The sequence below is a fragment of the Castanea sativa genome, chromosome 4 (genome assembly GCF_040712315.1).
Source record: "Castanea sativa cultivar Marrone di Chiusa Pesio chromosome 4, ASM4071231v1".
NCBI lineage: Eukaryota > Viridiplantae > Streptophyta > Magnoliopsida > Fagales > Fagaceae > Castanea > Castanea sativa.
Window position 1 is genome coordinate 51708078 of NC_134016.1, and position 19289 is coordinate 51727366.

At 36.2% G+C, this 19289-nt stretch overlaps 2 protein-coding genes across 4 annotated transcripts; both read left to right on the top strand.

Annotated features, from left to right (window-relative positions):
• The first annotated feature begins 269 nt into the window (after positions 1-269).
• LOC142630907 (uncharacterized) lies at positions 270-7519 on the top strand. Of its 3 annotated transcripts, none has more exons than XM_075804966.1 (12): positions 270-413; positions 576-686; positions 848-962; positions 1057-1193; positions 1309-1453; positions 1898-2076; positions 3557-3794; positions 4278-4376; positions 4542-4687; positions 5270-5377; positions 5834-5922; positions 6771-7519. In XM_075804966.1, the coding sequence occupies exons 1-12, from the start codon at positions 345-347 to the stop codon at positions 7276-7278; spliced, it is 1944 nt and encodes a 647-aa protein (XP_075661081.1). In that variant the 5' UTR covers positions 270-344; the 3' UTR covers positions 7279-7519. The 3 variants fall into 3 exon arrangements, with proteins under 3 accessions (XP_075661081.1, XP_075661083.1, XP_075661082.1); XM_075804967.1 differs by having other exon boundaries at positions 398-477; XM_075804968.1 differs by lacking the exons at positions 1057-1193; positions 1309-1453.
• Positions 7520-11368: 3849 nt separating this feature from the next.
• LOC142631989 (protein FRIGIDA) lies at positions 11369-15340 on the top strand. Its single transcript, XM_075806400.1, has 3 exons — positions 11369-12434; positions 14065-14237; positions 14335-15340. Exons 1-3 carry the CDS (start codon positions 11471-11473, stop codon positions 15082-15084), a joined length of 1887 nt encoding a protein of 628 aa, XP_075662515.1. The 5' UTR covers positions 11369-11470; the 3' UTR covers positions 15085-15340.
• The last annotated feature ends 3949 nt before the right edge of the window (positions 15341-19289 follow it).

The window sequence follows — 19289 nt, forward strand, 5'->3', positions numbered from 1 at the left end:
AATTTAGGTCTAGCAAAGTTACACATTCAATGAAAGATACGCAAAAACCACCACCAGCAGTGTTTGAAGGTTTCTTTCTTCTTTGTTAATTTAGGAGAAATAAATTTTTTTTTTTTTTTTTTTTTATTGAAAAGATTTCAAAATAAAGTATAGGTCCAATTGTCCAAGTCCAATGAAAAATATAAATGCCATGATAAAATGTGTATATATACATATTAATTTTATTTTTCCCGGATCCTTTATAAACTCTCCCTCTGAATCACGTCATTTCATTCCCCAATTGGCAGTTATTTGCAATTTCGCGCCAAATAAGAGAGAGGAGAAGAGAAGAAGAAAAGGAGGAAATGGTACTGGTGTGTTTTGTGATTGATCTGCGGAGCTTACCTCCTCAGTTGCTCAGAGACGTAAAGCAGGTAAAAGTAAAACAATATAATCGGAACCGTCCTCTCTCTCTCTCTCTCGATTGCTTCGCTTATGGTTCGTTTCGCTCTTTCAAATTTTAAATGTTCCTTTCTGAAAGCTAATTTAATTGATTGATGAATTTTAAATTTTGTTCGTCAAAACGAAATTGTCAGTCCTTACTAGAGGTAGCTAATTTCTACGCCATTTCGTCGGAATCTGAGAGTCTGAGAGATAAGATTGGGTTGTGCTACGTGTTCAGGAATCGCATTTCTTCTTCTAATGAGGTACTGTACTACACTCTACTCATCTCATCGCTTTTATATACTAGTAATTTCTTGGCATGCTTGAAACTTGAAATGCAATGCAATGCACTGCACTGCACTGCACATGTTTGTTGTATTTCGGAAACAGCTGAAGATCGCTTACAGTTGTATTTCGGAAACAGCTGAAGATCGCTTACAGTCCCAGTCCTAGAGGGAACTTCGATCTACGCGACTTCCACCATGCTGTCAATCACTTGCCTACCGATTCTTTTCTTCCTGAAATCGACGATCCCGGGGGTTAGCAACTGGAAAGCTCTATTTTTCTCACACTGTTTATCCTATATGTATATATTGCTTATAATTATTGGTTTAATTGTACCACTCCTAGCAGATCTAAAACTTCCAAACATCCTGAATGATCAAGTTTTATATTCCTGGGGAGTTGATAAAGATATCGTGAGGAAAGTCATAGTCCTCAGCTCCTGCTTTCCACAATATGTAGACTCTCACTTGCAAAAATCTCTCATGGTTAGTCTTAGCCTAAAAAATATTTTTAACATTTCAGTTTTTCCCCTTATTTTCGTGGCTCTTAACCTTTCAATCATCATTATTATTATTATTATTTTGGCTTTTCCTTTCCTAGGATGCGGCCGAGAAGTGTGTTTCTGTTGAATTTCTGTTATTTGAGCAAAAATCAGACCATCTCACTGATACACTCCAAAATGTCAGCAATTTCCTCAGATCCATCTCAGATCTCGATAATTGCTCCCTTCAAACCTATCTTCCTAGTTAAGCTCTCTCTCACTGCAATTACCAAGAATGATTTCTTCCTAGGATGCTCCACTTTAATTACCAAGAATGATTTCTCTTGTTTATGATTACTTACTAATGCAAACTGCTTAACCTTTTAGGACTATGAATGATCAAAATCCCACTTGTGAACTCTTTTCTGACATATTTATTAAGGTTTTCTGTTGTTGTTGAAGTCACTAAATTTGGGTCATAAACTCTTTCTTATAACTTTTGTATATGTCAAGTTTGTTTATGCTCAATCTTGGAATAGTCGAAGAACCTCATGACTGGGCTCCAATATATGCTTGTTGCAATTAATATAGTTTTCCTTTTCCATCTGTGCATGAATCATTGTCAAATATATAGCCTATGTCAAGAGGTGCCATTTGAAGGGGAATGTGGTGTATTGTTTATGTTAAGCATTTAACAAACTTTTGCAGATGTCAGAGTGTTGCATGGCCTGGTTAAACAATGGATAGAGGATTTAAAGGATGACATGGAAAAACCATTACAAGCTCGTTTTCTCTTTAAGACCAACCTTGTAGGATCGATGAATCAGATCTCCTGCAACTTGTACGTATCTGTCAATAAAATAGTTGATGGGTTCAGTCCCTGTCAGGTATATATAGTACAATTACTTTGTCTACATTCTAAAGTATTCATTCATATATCATTCGTGTTGATGAACCACTTAATTGCAATTTAGGTAGAAAATTGAGAAAATCTTAAGTTGAAAGAAATCATATTTATGTAGATAATTCAGGCTAAGCATCACATATATCTCAAGACACCAAATGATTACGGGTGAAGGAAAATTTTTTCTTTTCTGAATTCTATGTACTTGTATTTTTTTTTAAGTACCTTTATGGCCTGTTTGGGAGTTTAGAGAAGGAGGAGAGTAGAGGGGAGGGGAGTAGTGAGGAGGAGAGTAGAGGAGAATGATTACCCTCCACCTTGTTTGGATGTTTTTATAATTAGTAAGGGGGAAGGGAGTAATTAGCCCTTCCCTTGTTTTTAACATTGTAATTTTATAAATATAATAAGGGTAAATTAGGTAATTTACTTTATCAATAATTTTATGTGCTCTATTCTCCCTCCAAATCTCTCCAATTTGGGGGAATTAAAAATGAGGGGTTGGAAGTAGTTGAAACCCCTTCAAACCCCTCCAAACCCCTCCCCCTCCTTCCTTAAAAAACTCCCAAACAAGGTAATTGAATTACTCCCCTTCCCTCTACTCTACTCCCCCTCATTTTTTAAACATCCAAACAGGCCATTAGAGTAAAGTTTGAAATTTTGACTTTGAACAATTGAGTCCCAGCATTGGGTCTGAAACTCTTTGATAGTCTCAGTCAGTGAAACTGATCCTAAAATCTGGTTTTACCACTATTTAAATTTCAACAGAAAACAGGGAAAGCAGTTCAAAAAGACATACAGTTCTGATTTATGAACAGGTTATAATCTCGTAAATTGTCTTTGCTTCATAAACATATTGCATCAGTGTCAAAAATTGCTCAATATAATGAGGTAAGTGGTGTGATGGGCTGCCAAATACTTCAAAGGCTAACAAGCATGCTTGTGGTATTTTTGGACAGCAATGAGGGGGAATCATGTTCAGAAACTTTTTTTGACAAGATAACGATTTATTTAGGACACAAAGGCACAACTGTAACAAAGGCACAATTGTAGCCTCTGGAAAATATACAAGAGAAACGCAGAAAAAGACTATGATCTGAAATTAAAAGGTCTAGCACATTAGTAATGTTGAAGACTAGGGAGTTTTAATTTGTTAATAATAGTAGTTCTAGATCTTATAAGAGCATGACTGGCAAAAGATGGCTATATAATGTGATATCTATGCTTTAAGTTTCTAGTTATAGTACAAAATTGATTAAGAGATGTTTATTGTCCATTTTAATATCTTAATTGATGATATCTGGTATTTGCCAGTATGCTCCTACATTATATATTGTGAAAGGAAAATAGTGGACATTAATCTATATGTATCTTTTTGTTCAACAATTCTTCCTCTTTCTTTGTTTTACCACTTTCACACCTCAAGGAAAAACTAGCATTTTGGTAATTGGCGGTACCTTGTATAGACATGCAGGTGTCATGGAATGCTGTTAGAAGATGGCATAAGAAACAGGATACATGGATATTCTTGTCCAGTCACTGGCCATGGTCTGGAAACATGCAATGTGATAGAAAACTCAGTGAAGGTTGGAGAAAAAACGCTCCTGTTTCTGCCGTCATTCCAGAGCTCTATGAAGTTTCAGCGAATTGCTTCAATTGACTTCCATGTTATTGAGCGGATTAACTTGGGGTCTCTAAGTGAAGGTAGATCTTAAGCTCTTTGACAGTACCATCAGTTCTTGTGCACATTACATATTTCTATAGATGCTTGTATTTTTAATTAAATTGCAACATCAGTTGTAGGGGCTGCTTTATGTGATGTAAGGAATTGTGCTTGAACACGTAAAGCTAGTATTAAGTGAATTTTGATAATTAAGCTTGGTTTCAGCTATAGAAGATTACCCATATGGATTGTACCTACTCTGATATACACATAAGCTACATATCTTACATATTGATGACTGCCGCCGACTGCAACAATTAAGTATGAATTCTAAACAGTACTGAAAGTTAAATATCATTACTACTTTGGCATTTGATGGCAAACATTCAACACCATTATTGTTGTGTAGTACAGTGCACTCACTATTTGAGATACAGATTCAAGACAGCAAGTTACTTCAATATCTCTTCTTTGATGGCCATATCATGCTTTTACTGTAAATTATCTCTTTCTATTTGACACAGGCAGTATAATGGGTGATTCCTATTTCGTAATTCCATCAGCTTGTCATGAGGTAGAAGCTGCTTCAGATGACATTGATCAGTCAGAGTTGAATGCTCAAGGTGAGTGGAAGGCAGTCCTTTGAGTATTTAGTTGCAGTATGAATGCTTAATCAAAGACTTAATATAGGGCGTTTCAATTTTTATTTATCAAGGTTATATTTGTCACCAATTCTTTATGACCACCATGTTTCTTCCATCTTTCTGAGTTGGACTATAATTTGGCAGTTTTTCAAGGGCTTTGTGGTGCTCTACATTCACTGGACCAGGGTTTGGTATGCTCTTCAAATTGTAATATAGAAACCATGAGAGAGGTTGCTTTCCACTGCTATTATATTCTTCAACCTTCAGACAATGGTCCAATGCTTCTCAGGGTGAAGACTAAGCCTCTTATCTTATAGGCTAAAATATGGGAAAATTACACTTTACTATCCTAAACTATACCTTTAATTACACTTTACATCCTAAACTTTTCAAATGCATATTTTGCACTCTAAATTATGATCTTTGTTACACTTTGCATTCCAACGTTTTGCCGCTAACTTGGTTGGAAAAGTATGGCACTACGTAAAAAGACTTGATTACCCATCTTCTCAATACCTTAAAAACTAAGGAAAAATTACACTTTATCACCCTAAACTATATTTCTGATTACACTTTGTACCCTAAACTTTAAATTCCCATCTAAGTTAATGGCAAACTTAACGTCAAGGTGTAAAGTGTAACAAGGGTCATAGTTTAAGGTGTAGAACGTGCATTAAAAAAGTTTAAGGTGCAAAGTGTAATATGAGGTATGGTTTAGGGTAATAAAATGTAATTTCTCCCTAAAATATTTGTTTTCTTAAATAACTGTGATTAAAAACATAGCAAGCAAGGCATATTCTAGCTTATCTTTTCTACCACTGTATTTCTCTCTCTTTTGTATGTATTTTAACCAATTATAGTGATATCTGCAGCGTCTTGCAGGATCAGAGGAAGTCTCTCGTGTTCCTGACCTCAATCGATGTATTCTTTCTTCAATAACTAAGGAAATTCAGGACTCCATTCAAGCCTCCTTGTCAAAGGTCAGATTTTGTCAAAAGAAAATTTTTTCCCTGGTTGCATTCTTATTTTGGAACCCGAGTTTTGTGAAATTGTTAAAACAAACTTCCCATATGATGGCTGAATAATTTAATTGAGAAAAAACCTCCCATGTAGAAGTTACTGCATAGGACCATAGTTTTGTTAATGACTATTAGACAAGATTGTTCTGGTTTTCCATTGCATGCAGCAACCAAAAGCTGCACTCTGTACCAAAAGGTTAATGACTGCTTTATTTGATACTGAGAGTGATTGCGCAGATCATTTGGTTCCTTCAGATCTGTGGAAGAGTTAGAATACCAGTTTTGTATTGTACCCGAATTCTTCCCCATGTAAACTCACTAGATACACAATAGCATTCCCCCCGCCCCCTCCCCCCCCCCCAAAAAAAAAGGGTGCATATCATAATTTTTTCCTTAAATCCTTTAACTTCCCTGCAGATTGAACTAAAAGACTATGATCCGATGCTGCATGAGAGAGGCTTCCATCGAAAACTAAACATGCTCGTTAAAGAAAGCTTACAATTCGGGTAATTTTTATCTTCATCAAAATTGATCCTTCATAGCATTTAGGAAGAATTACTCCTGTTAAGAGTTTAAAATTCTTCTTCCAAGAGCTCCCTGGACTACAAAGTTTGGATAGCATTCTGACCATTTGTTAGTAAATTATTACATACATGAAAGATGTGTGTTTTTTTTTAATTATAATTTTTTAATTATTTATTTTTATCAAATAAGTAGTTGAATATATCACCTACCCTTTGGTGCAGCAAATTCTCACCAATATTTAACAAAGCCCATGAGTAGGAGGTTTATATGAACTTTGTGATAAATTTGGCTTTTACTTTTTTTTTGTTAGATTAGGAAACGGATGCGATTAGTGTTGGATGAATGCTATTTACTAATGCATCCATTCTATACTTTCTTCTGTAGCATTTGTGATGGATTTATTGTCTCTATTGTAGCATTCAAACTGAACATGTTTTATTGCAATTATCGGGGATTCCATGCAGGACTTTTGGATAAAATGTTTCAAATTTTCATTTTCATTTGAGATATACAGGGATGACCTTATGTTTTGTAGTGACTCCATGCTAGGGCTGGCATTGTGCCTTAGATGCTACTGAAAAATTCACAAAATTAATTTGTCTTGGCGGATGTTACAATAGGCACTGTCATGCTCTTTTAGACTTAGAAAATTGATTACATAATTTCAACTTCCCCGTACAATGGAATTGGCCAAGTACATGGCAGTCAACAGAAGTGTTGGACTGAGCTTGCTAAACTCATCAGTTTTAATCATGATTAGCAGCAAAAATATTTTATATAAATGGTTAAAGCTCCTCTAACATCTGCCTCAAACACTTGAATTTTGTAGGTCAATACCTCCTAAACTTGAAGAGGCACCCTCTGAACCAAAGTTAACCCAACTTGATTCTTCAGAAGAGATGGTACAATCCACTTCAAGACTAGATGTTGAACTCACCGAAGAGGAATCGTTAAAGTTGGATATGATTGAAGAGGACAAAACGGGCACGCATATTGCAGAAGAATGGGAGCAGCTGGTTGTCAATGAAGTTCCAAAGATATTTTCTCCAGTTTGTATATCCAAACCCAAGTTGGATCAATCAGTTCTATCGCCTTCAAGTAGTAATAGGCAGTTGGATGTAAAAACTTCAAGGATTTTAGAGAGACTGGAGGTGCCAAGACAGTTGAAAACAAAAGCAATTTCTCCCATTAACACAGGCAGTGGGATGATGGATACCTGTGGTCCAATGAAGAAGCCTCTTATCCCATCGCAGTGCATTGATACTACAGACCAAAGCTCGACTACAAGCCAGTTAATGAAACCAAATTTCCAGAGAATAAAAAGGAAACATAAATGAAACGAAGGCGGCTGCTTTTGCTGATAATGGAGTTATCGTTGCAAAACTGGTCCATGAGGTTGGCGGGTTCCTTCCTTCCTATTTGCTTGTTCTTACTATTTCTCATGTCAAGGATTTTGATTGATATTAGGAAATACACTTATGGCTAAAAGATTTAATTGCTAGATTAAATTTGATAATATCGTGTTGGATGATAAAATGATGAAGATAGGAATGGAAATAGTAACAATTAAATCATGAAGACTTAGGGAAAAAGCTTGCATACAAAATTATTGTTTTTCGACCATAATCTTATTCAATCAACTTAGCATAGATTAGCCCACCCCATGCAAAGTTGGTTGGAGGATGGCTTGGCTTGCATTTTACTTAAATTATTTTATTTATTTAAAATAATTATTTTACTTAAATTAGAAAGCCTCAACCTAAATTATTTATTTATTTAAATGATTAGGAAGCGTTAAAAACATTTTTGGTTTGGAATGCATATTTCACATGAAATACTAGAATTCCACCAAAAACCCCTGTACTAGGACAAAATATTCCGGCTAGGATACTTATAGAGTGGAATGACATTTAAAATATTGGTACAAGCATGGTTGTCAAAATTGTGATCTGGATTGTAGGATCGCACGATTTTATGATCCCACCTCACTAAAACGTTTAGGATCGCACTAGATTCGTAAAAATGGTAGGATTGTGTAGGATTATATAGAATCGTAGGATTGTATGGAATTCTACCGATCCTACCAAAAACATAAATTTTTGGTTTTTTTTTTTTTTTTTTATGGGATAATTTTTTTGTTTTGATGAAGCTGTAAGGGTTTTTATTTTTCCATGTTGTGATAGTATGACCTTTTTTTCATATATAAATGTTAACCTAAGCAAATGTTTTCTAGTTTCTAGTTCACTCGTAATCAAAATAAATGAATGCTTCATCATTTCTAAATGAAGAATTTGATGTTGGCTTTGCTGTCTTTTAAGCTATAATGTTGTTAAATTTGCTGAATGGTATAACTTAAATAGTTGAGTGTAAAATTGTATTTTGATGTCTTTTGCAGCTCTAGTATACAAATATATAATGTCTACATAGATGATGATGATTAGGAATTTAGGACGGTGGTTATAAGAACCTTAGAATGTGAATAATTAAATATTTACTTCACCTTAGTATTCATCTTGCTTTTAGATTTCATATTGTAGTTAGCTAGTTTCCATTTGCTAACTTATTTTGAATTTCAAACTTGGAACTTAGAACTTGAAAAATATTTTCCACATGTTTTGATAAATATTTTGGTATTTGGTTGCTAATTAAACATTTATTGAACTTTTTAGATACATTTGATCAAAACTTAAATACATGCAAATCACATCATATGATGCAAATCTTAGTTTTTTTTATAGATGAGTTTATAATTTACGTGATTATTCAATATACGAAGTCATTATCAATGTGTTTTTTGCTTTAAATCTGAAAATATGTAGGATCTTATGATTCATGATCCAATCCTACGATCTATGATCTTACCTATCTTCAACGATCTTACGTAGCATCCCGATTTTGACAACCTTAGGTACAAGTCTAATGGCCTTTAGGCTCAACACTAGTACTGCACACTAACTTGTATAACATTTATTGCCTGCATATATAAAAGATGGTCTCCTTATCAAGTTTTACACACATACATTAAATTGCTTCTCAATTTTAACATAGTATCAGAGCTAGCGTTCAAACCTTCCTAGCGTGTTTAGGATCAATCTCTATCTTCATTGGTGTTCCTTCGCTGCCTTTGCCTTCTTTGACTTGTCGTCAGAACTCTATAGTGTCCCTCCCTTGATATTAGTCGCCACTAACCTCTACAAGACCACTACCTTCCTCAATACCACCACCTCTGAGCCTCCATTCAACTCACCATCACCATCATCCAAAAGATCTCCCGCCAATCTGATCAATGGTGGACGAATCGACACCATTGGAGGTCACATGCACCAATCAAAATTTCTGTATAAATATCCATGCGCCACACATGTCATCTGCTATCCTTACACGTGCCAGTCGCGTGACTTCTACCACATTGTCAACTCCATTCTGTGCCAGGTTAGTACTAGGCCTATCGTTACACCACGTCAGCGCTAAGTCCGAGCCTTGGAAGGTTGTTGGATGTTGAAGTTATATGTTAAGTGTATGAATGAGTTGAGAGATGGAATATGTTGAGACGTTTTCAAGATATTCACTTTCTCCTATTAAGACCTTTTCAAGGGAGTCTCTTCCTCCAATGTAAGACAATCAAGTCTAAGCAATACAAATGGGCAATTTCATTAAATGAACTAAAAGTGTGATTACAAATATCGGTTATTTTTAGAACCATAAAGCAAATTCTATTGTTGCACATGACCTTGTTTTATAGAGCAGCAAATTTTGAGCACTAGCGTCAAAGTGCCCCTAAGCTAAGAATCTCAAATACCTACTTTGTCAATCAATTTTCTTAACTTCATTACTATTGTTCCACAAAACACAATATTTTTGTGCCAAATACAACATGAGTGAACAAGTTTCTTCATTACTATTGTTCCACAAAACACAATATTTGTGTGCCAAATACAACATGAGTGAACAAGTTTCTTGGGTCCTTGATAACATGCGGAGAATTCTGTCTCTCTTCTAAATTTGTTACCAAAATTTTTCTATTAGTCTTTTATGAAATTTTCCTTGATTAGCTTACTCTTGATTATCTATACTATCTATAACAAGATTTCCCTTTATGATCTGACTTTTTTGAAGGTCAAAAAGACCCCATTCAGGAACTAATGCTTTCTCCTACAAATGTTTTAAGGATATGGTCAATAATGTCAAAAAATTCTCCCATAAAATTATCTTTTTTGAACTGGACTTTTATGCGTTTTGAAAATACCTTTACATTCTAAGTTTAAGCATGACAAATCCTAAGGATAATTTGGTAAAAATACATTTCTAACACCACCTAAAACTTTGCTTACAAAATAGGACCACTCTCCCACCAATCCATATCTTTAAAACAACTCTCTCTCTCTCTCTCTCTCTCTCTCTCTCTCTCTCGTGTTTTGAATTTCTAGTTTCCTTAATCCCTACCTCACGCTTTTGGTTTTTTTGTTTGTTTTTTTTTTTGAATTTTCGGTTCCCTGAATCTCTACTCTTATGTTTTTGTTTTTTTCCTTCTCAAATCTCATTTTCTTTATTTTGAATTTGAAGAAAAAAAAAAAACCCCTACTATAAAACCATTACTATAACTTCTCATCTATATTCCTTAAATTTAGGCACCATCACATATCCTTATTTTTCTTTTTCTAAAAAATGATCCCAATCACAATTTCTAAGAGATGACTATTTGAATTGGTAACATTTGTTCAAACATTCAAAAATTAAAAACTACCAACCCACATAATCATGAATCCATGATTCCATCAGGAAAAAAAAAAAAAAAATCATGAATCCATGATTCCATCAGAAAAAAAAATCATAAATCCATGATCAGTTGCTAGTTGCCACACTTCGGTTTTTTCTCACTTCTCTCGCTTCATTGCACTAAAAAAATAAGATCAATTCAAGCCCAAATTCCACCGGAAGAATATCGATATTTTTGTAGTTGATGATACCATTTTTCTATTGGTGGAGGGGCCTAAAACTTTACCATTCATGACTTTTCCTATCAATCTATTCTCCTACTAGTGTTTTAAGAATATGTATGTTTATAAATTGTATTTTGTTATTTATTAATTTCTTTTTTTATTAATGAAGAATTATGACACTAAACAAAAAAAAAAAAAACCTCATTGTATTCACAAAACCATTTGATGAGCCTAGTTGTTTACTAATAAAAATCATACTTTCTTTAAGGGACAAAATGGTAACCTTGTTGGAGGACCTAACAATGAGGGAATTTTGGACTGGACTCACTCTCACGAATCCAGGTTTGAAGGCCAAGTCAATGAAAGTTCAAGGTGACAAAAAGGGTCAGGATCAATGTTAACAACAAATGTAAAATTTGGGGACTAAATTACAAGATAATAATAATGATATATAAAAAATGTTATTTATCTATTTTTTGTTTATTTCAATTTACGAGTATATATTATTAAAATATTAACATAAGGGTGAAACTGAAACATATAGTAAAGAAAAGCCGTTTAGCCGTTTACTGGGTTTGGCAATTTGGGGATGGCCATGAAAGCTGATGTTGCGGCGGGCGTGAAGGAGGAAGACGATTCAGAAGAATCTTTAGCAGCATCAATAATATCAGAAATTAAACCAGAAGAAGAAGAAGAAGAAAAGGCAGTGTTAGTGAAGGAAGAAGCAGGAGAATCGTTGGATGAATCGCAAAAGCAAAAGCCTGAATTTATGAAATCGGTGGTTGAACTGGACGGCCTCTCCATTGCTATTAATTCATTCACGCGGAGGTTGGATGAATTGCAAAAGCATCTGGAATTCATCGAAAACACCATTGAGTCTAGGTCGAAACAATTGCTTCCCATCGAGAACACCAATCTGGTGGTGGTGGAAACAATTACGGAAGAAGAAGAAGAAAAAGCAGCAGCACAAGGGGGAGAGGGAGAGGGAGAGGAAGTGGTTCCTTCTTCTTCTCGGGGTTCCAAATCTGAAGTTGAATACCTATGTGAGATGATGTGCAGCCGCAGCCTTCGTAAATATATAGTTTCAAATATGTCGGACGAAGCCAAACTCCGCGAAGAAGTCCCTGCAGCTCTCAAGTTTGCCCCTAAACCCGCGAAACTTGTATTGGGCTGCATTGGACGCTTTTACCTTCAGGGAAGCAAAGCCTACACTAAGAACTCTCCCATGATTCCAGCTAGACAAGCTTCCCTTCTCATTTTAGAATTTTTCCTCCTCTCTGACAATGTTAATGTTGAATCACTCAATGAAAAGGAAAAGGATGAAGCCCACTCCGCCGCTCTCGCCTGGAGAAAAAGGCTTGTCACTGAGGGCGGTCTCTCCCGTGCCACTCCCATTGATGCCAGGGGTTTGCTTCTCTTTATTGCTTCTTTTGGTATCCCTTCTCGCTTTTCTAATCAAGATCTCCGGGATCTAATCCTCTTGACTATACTCTCTACCCAAAATATCTCCACTGCTCTTCGCCGCTCTCCCCTTCTTCTTGCCAGGATTCCAGGTTCTATTCTCTGCCTTCTCATGCTCAATTTAAAAAATACTAGTGTTTTTGATTATTTTTTAGTTGAGGGAGAGTTGAGTTACAATTTACAAGGCTGTTAGCACGGTTTTTATAGCGCACATTTCTTTGTTGAAACCTGGTTTACCGTGTGTGTAAAAATCCCAACTTTTGTTGTATACTTTCTGAAAAATCCAAACTTTGTCAAATATTTTTTAATTCTGAGATGCGAAAACCTTTTTGCACTGAGCTGAATTAATTTGATACTATTGGCCACAAAGGATTGGTTCTTTCTTTTTCTGCAAGTTAAGTTATGCGCAATATTGGATTATTTCTAGCTAGTAGAGACTACATGAACCACCTTATGGCAGTTTGTTTTTAGGGTGGTAGAAGAATGCACTATATATATATATATAATGGCTCAAGTCAAGCGGAAAAAATTTGTTTGGTGCCTGGATCATGGAAGATAACAATACATCTTCTACTCTCCTATCTCATTGTTAGGGGAGGTGTCATCTCCATTGTTAATTATAAAAAAATAAAATGTATCATCTCCATTGTAGTAGTCTTATTGTACGAGTGTACAACCTCTGCTAGTGTTACCTTGTATTCCCGGTCCCATGTCAATAGGAGAGTTCTGTTAGGTTAGCAACATTGGTCATAATCATTTTAAATTTTTTATTATGAGTAGTAGGCCATACGTAGCTGCTGGTTTTTGTGTGTAATTTTTTCTGGTTTTCATCAACATCCACATCTGAATTATTTTTTGATAATTCAATAGTTGGGGGAGGGGGATTTGAAAATTTTGGTATTGAATTATTAATTCTTAAGTTTTGTTACTTGGGATGTCTTGTATTTCTTTATAATGAGAATTTGGAATCTGTTTGTCATTCTAGCTTTCATTTTGATGCAGGGCATTTCAAGTTGTTGCATCCAAATCCTCTTGTAACTAGTTAGTTAGTTAGATGATTGCTTAAGCATTAGCCAATAGGATTTAGACACTCGTCAAGCATCTAGAAGGATGCTAATGCCAAACAACTAGTTGAAGTACTAGATTTGAGTTAGTTTGTGATTAATTTTGAATGCAATTACTATTTATATATATAAAAAAAATTTGGATGCAATTACATAGATTAGCCTAGTGCTATTTTCAAGAGATGGATTTCTCTTAAGAAGGTTTTGTCACACCTTGTTCCTTGTTCTAAGCAATGCTCATTTCCCTTAATCAATTCTAAGCCTAAACAGCAGCCCCCTTAGAATCCCTGCATCACATTTTTCTTATCCATTGTTATGAATGACTTGAACCTAATCTTAGCTCTGAAATTTTGAGCACTGAATATAAATGGTACTTAACTATGGCAACTAATTTGGTGGACATGATTCCTGATTAAATTATTCATTGGCATCTTCTATTTCCAGGTGTAAAGGCTCATGATAACTATTCTGAACATAGCTACAAAAATGGAGCTCTTGCATTGCTTTATGGTGTCAACCATTATATATATATATATATATATATATATATATATATATATATATATATATATATTCCTCTTGGCATATGTAGATAATATTGCTTGCTCATTTTCTGTAATGGTCAAGTCTTTGTGATGTAATCTTCTAACTGTCACAGATATTATAGAGGAAATGATGAAAAATGGCAGTAGTGTTGAAGCTGTTGATGTTGCTTTTACTTTTGGGGTTGAGGAAAAATTTCATCCTCAGACAATTTTGACATCATTTTTACGCAAGTCTAAAGAAGCATGGAAGAGGACAAGAGCAGTAGCACATGGTTCTTTGGTACTGGTACGCTATATTGTTCAGCTTCTAATCATCCTTGTTATTGTTATCACTATTTATCATGCATCCATGTGTTAAAAAAGTGGTGTGATGTCTTGTACAGAAAGAAGCGAATGAAAAACAATTAGCTGCTCTGAAATCTGTGATAAGGTGTTTGGAAGATCACAAGATTGATCCCACAAAGCTTCTTCCTGGATGGACAATTAAAGAAAATATAATCAACTTGGAGAAAGAAATTTCTGATCTTGACAATAAAATTGAAGATAAGGTAATGCGGAAAAGAAAAGCAGATGAAATTCAGTCCTCAAATCAAATGAAGAGTCAAGGAATGAAGCGGTTGTTTTTTACTGCCAGAGCACCACCCCTGATGTCTCCTCCAGTTGGTGGCATGCAAGAACAAAGGGTTATTACACAAGTGGAAAGCAAGAGCTCATATGATGGGTTGATGCCAGTAAACTTACTAGATGGTGAACAATCTGGTCATGTCAGTAATTATCCTACTGCTTCGTTTATACCACATGGATCTGGTGCAGGTTTCTTGCCTAAAAATGTTCTTGGCACAACGGTAATTGGTCCAGCATATGGATGGCATGGTCATGGAATTGGAGATGCAACATTTCGGGAGAGATCAATTGGGCAGGGCTTTGTTGGGCAACCTGCATCTTTAGAAGGTTTTCCTGGTCTGCCAAATTCCCCAAGATCTGTGGATGTGACTGATAGGAGTACAACCTCGGATCTTTATCGGTTTGCTGATACTGTATTGGAAGGTGAGGCAGGTCAGGGCAGCGGCTCTCATAAGGTTGGCCCTTTATCTGCTGTTTTGCCTGCGCATAATTCGTATTACCTGTATTAAATAATACACAGTGCATATGTATAATTATCTTTGCTAGAGGAGTTGGTGGCAGGGTGAGATACCCTTATATCAGGGGAAGTTGCTTTGCATTTTTAAAATCTAAATCACAATGGTTTTAGAGGTTTTTACAATTCAGTCAGTCGGTCAGTCGCAAATTTTTGCACGCTGTTGGAGGTATAAGCTGCAGAAGTGTACAATGTGCTAGCTATCGACTTTTAAGCATTTTCTATTTCAAGATTTTTACTGCAAACATTAATTTATTAGAGTTAAATAATTCGTTTGGGGAGGGAGGGGGGTGGTTATAGGAGAAAGTTTGCCGACAACCTAGTTTGGAGGAAGTTTCTCTGAACTGCGAAGTTGACAAGTGTCCTGGCCAACTTACAGCTTAACCATAATTAAACTATTTTATCTTCACTCATCGGCTTAAACCAGTTTGGCTTGGAGAGAAAATAGTTTAATTGTGATTAAGTTTGGTTGAGTTGGTCATATGCATCACACCTGATTAGGACACTTGTCAATTTCCTAATGTGCCACAGCAGTTTGGAGGAACTTCCTCCAAACTAGGTTGTAGGCAAACTCAGCCTGTGGTTATATATGGTTAAGTCGCATTAATAATTGATTAATGAACAAATACCTCATAATGAGGTTCTAATTGTGGAACACTACTTAAAAAGATAAATTTTGTGGAATACTCCATTGATTAATGAAGGTGGGAATGACGAGTTCTTACGGAAATGGAAAGATTGAATGACAGCAAGACATTTGTAGAACTTCGTCTTCTGGTTAAACTAGTTGCTAAATTCCAAAAATGAAATATATATATGAAACATGCTAAAAAGTGTTTCTCTTTTTTGATAATAAAAAAAAAAATTTAAAAGTGATAGAACTTTATTGATAAGATTCCAAGTGTACAATAGAGAGGAGAAAATATGGCTTTCTCTTAATTAAAGCTGAGGGTTAGGGTTCCCTTAACTCCGTAACATTATTAGCCAACTCGTACGATTACTTATCCTTGTCCTGTCTATTTCACAAAAAACATGGATCTATTCTAACCCATTCGAAATCTCCTTCAAGCATGGTTCTTGCAACTCAATTGATGCCATAAACTGTGAGTTGGTGAACTCCGCAATCAATTCCGTGATCCACAGTTCGTGACAAGAGTGTAATGCTCTCAATAGTGTGGCAGCCATCCACAGTGGGTTTCCTTGGCAATGAATTAATTGAGTATGGACTATAATAGGAGAACCATGACTCTCTATAAAAATAATACCCAAACATGCATAATTGGTGGCTTCAAAAAAAGGCCAGTGCCATGTCCAATTTGAGATGAGGAGAAATAGGAGCTACAGTTGTTGAATCACTTTTTTGAACCTAAATACTCAATGGTCCTAAATTGAAATTTTAAGTCAAAACACTACAAATTTCACAAAATCCTATTAAGTAAAAGACATAAATAAGAAGCTAATCAACATTGAAACCCTTTACTTACTAACCCAACTAGGGGTGTGTATGAGTCGGATTGGGCAGGTAAAAGCTACTATTTCTATCCAATCCGCCACCAGAGGGTTGGGAATATTCCAATCTGCTATTGACCCACCAAAGTTGAAATTCGGCGAATTAGGCGGGTTGTGTGGGTTGGTGTGGGGAGTAAAAAGACCCTGATGGGGATGTGGGCCTTTGGGCCATTCTAAGGAAGGCCGACCTGCTCTTGGGTTTAGAACTTGTTAGTATTACGGGTTGGCCTATACGCCGAGGATCCGAGGATCCAGCCGAGAATGAATTTCCCTTCGGACGGACACCGGAGAACCTGAGACTTCATGGTAAAGGTTAGGGAATGACATGGTCAAGACCAATGGTTAAAGGGGGTGAACCCTTGAATGTCCTAGAAGCACCAATGTTAGAGAAATACCAAAGATAAAGGCTGCCACCTCCACGTTAAAGACCCTGCACCTACCACCCTGGCCGCATTAATGGGGAAGTGACACCTGAACAGTGGAAGGGAAACTTCTGGTTACTATTCAAAGGCACTGAGAAAAGAAATATCTAGGCTAAAGGGGAGTTGGGGCAACACGTGTACAAAGTATCAAAAAGAGAAGTATTTAAGGAGAAATCTAGAACAGGAATAGGGGGCTCCCTTTTTTGTAATCTAAAAGAAAAAGAAAGAGAAAAGAAAGAGATAATATAAGAACAGCTCTCGACTTACGTCCGAGCAGGTTGATTTACAATATTCCTTGTTGTTTTCAAGTGTTTGCAATCTTTGGCTTGTCATTTAATCCTCAGACACTTCTAACTTGGGTTTCAAGCCCACACTCTACAAATTCATATTGTTTAAGGCTCATTGGGTCTGAGCCCTTAACTGTTCTGTGGACGTATCGGACCACACCGCGCAGGTCCACTGGAGAAACGCCATTCTCTATGACTTATGGAGCCGAGGCGGTGATACCTCTGGAATCTGGTTTTCCCACCCTAAAGACGAGCTTTTTTAGCCCAGAGAGTAATAAGGGACTCTTGGAGAAAGGTCTTGATTTAGTTGAGGAACGGCGTGAGGCAGCTATGGTCCAAATGACTTATTATCAACAGAAGCTAAAACGGGGATATGATGCCCACGTGAAGCTAAGGCCACTTGCGCCTGGTGATCATGTACTAAGAAAAGTTGTGGGCACCTCTAAGAACCCAGCTTGGGGTAAGCTAGGACCCAACTGGGAAGGCCCCTATCGCATTGTTTCTGTAGCAGGCATAGGGTCATATCGGCTAGCTGATCTAGATGAAAGAATTATACCACGCCCATGGAATGTAAATAACCTGCGAATGTATTATTATTAATAAAGTGTATTTTTGTTGATGATCAGTTCAAAGTTGTAAATACCGCAGGAATTTCAAGTTACAACTCTTAAGAATTAAACAGAAACTTGGTTAAGTGTAGTCCTCGGACCACAAACCTTGTAGAAATTGATATCTTGTCATTTGTTAAACAGAACCTTAGTTATGCCGGGTCCTCGAGCCTTCTACTTTGGGAAAATTAACATTTGAAGCTACTATCTTTAAGAATCAAACAGAAACTTGGTTAAGTGCAGTCCTCGGACCACAAACCTTGTAGAAATTGATATCTTGTCATTTGTTAAACAGAACCTTAGTTATGCCGGGTCCTCGGACCTCCTACTTTGGGAAAATTAACATTTGAAGCTACTATCTTTAAGAATCAAACAGAAACTTGGTTAAGTGCAGTCCTCGGACCACAAACCTTGTAGAAATTGATATCTTGTCATTTGTTAAACGAAACCTTAGTTATGCCGGGTCCTCGAGCCTCCTACTTTGGGAAAATTAACATTTGAAGCTACTATCTTTAAGAATCAAACAGAAACTTGGTTAAGTGCAGTCCTCGGACCACAAACCTTGTAGAATTTGTATCTTGTCATTTGTTAAACAGAACCTTAGTTATGCCGGGTCCTCGGACCTCATACTTTGGGAAAATTAACATTTGAAGCTACTATCTTTAAGAATGAAACAGAAACTTGGTTAAGTGCAGTCCTCGGACCACAAACCTTGTAGAAATTGATATCTTGTCATTTGTTAAACAGAACCTTAGTTATGCCGGGTCCTCGGGCCTCCTACTTTGGGAAAATTAACATTTGAAGCTACTATCTTTAAGAATCAAACAGAAACTTGGTTAAGTGCAGTCCTCGGACCACAAACCTTGTAGAAATTGATATCTTGTCATTTGTTAAACAGAACCTTAGTTATGCCGGGTCCTCGAGCCTCTTACTTTGGGAAAATTAACATTTGAAGCTACTATCTTTAAGAATCAAACAGAAACTTGGTTAAGTGCAGTCCTCAGACCACAAACCTTGTAGAAATTGATATCGTGTCATTTGTTAAATAGAACCTTAGTTATGCCGGGTCCTCGGACCTCCTACTTTGGGAAAATTAACATTTGAAGCTACTATCTTTAAGAATCAAACAGAAACTTGGTTAAGTGCAGTCCTCGGACCACAAACCTTGTAGAAATTGATATCTTGTCATTTGTTAAACAGAACCTTAGTTATGCCGGGTCCTCGGACCTCCTACTTTGGGAAATTCAACGTTTGAAGTTATAACTATCAATAATCAAACAGGAACTTGTCTAAGTACAGTCCTCGGATCACAAATCTTGTTGGTGTCCTTGCCCTTATCACACATGTTAGGGAAATTATTACTTCTCCATTTGT

Coding starts and splice junctions, on each gene's coding strand:
- LOC142630907 (XM_075804966.1), top strand. CDS start 345: ATGGTACTGGTGTGTTTTGTGATTGATCTGCGGAGCTTACCTCCTCAG. Junction 1,454..1,897: donor CCTTCAAACCTATCTTCCTA/GTTAAGCTCTCT, acceptor AAACTTTTGCAG/ATGTCAGAGTGTTGCATGGC. Junction 5,378..5,833: donor TTCAAGCCTCCTTGTCAAAG/GTCAGATTTTGT, acceptor ACTTCCCTGCAG/ATTGAACTAAAAGACTATGA.
- LOC142631989 (XM_075806400.1), top strand. CDS start 11,471: ATGGCCATGAAAGCTGATGTTGCGGCGGGCGTGAAGGAGGAAGACGAT. Junction 12,435..14,064: donor TCTTCTTGCCAGGATTCCAG/GTTCTATTCTCT, acceptor TAACTGTCACAG/ATATTATAGAGGAAATGATG. Junction 14,238..14,334: donor CACATGGTTCTTTGGTACTG/GTACGCTATATT, acceptor TGTCTTGTACAG/AAAGAAGCGAATGAAAAACA.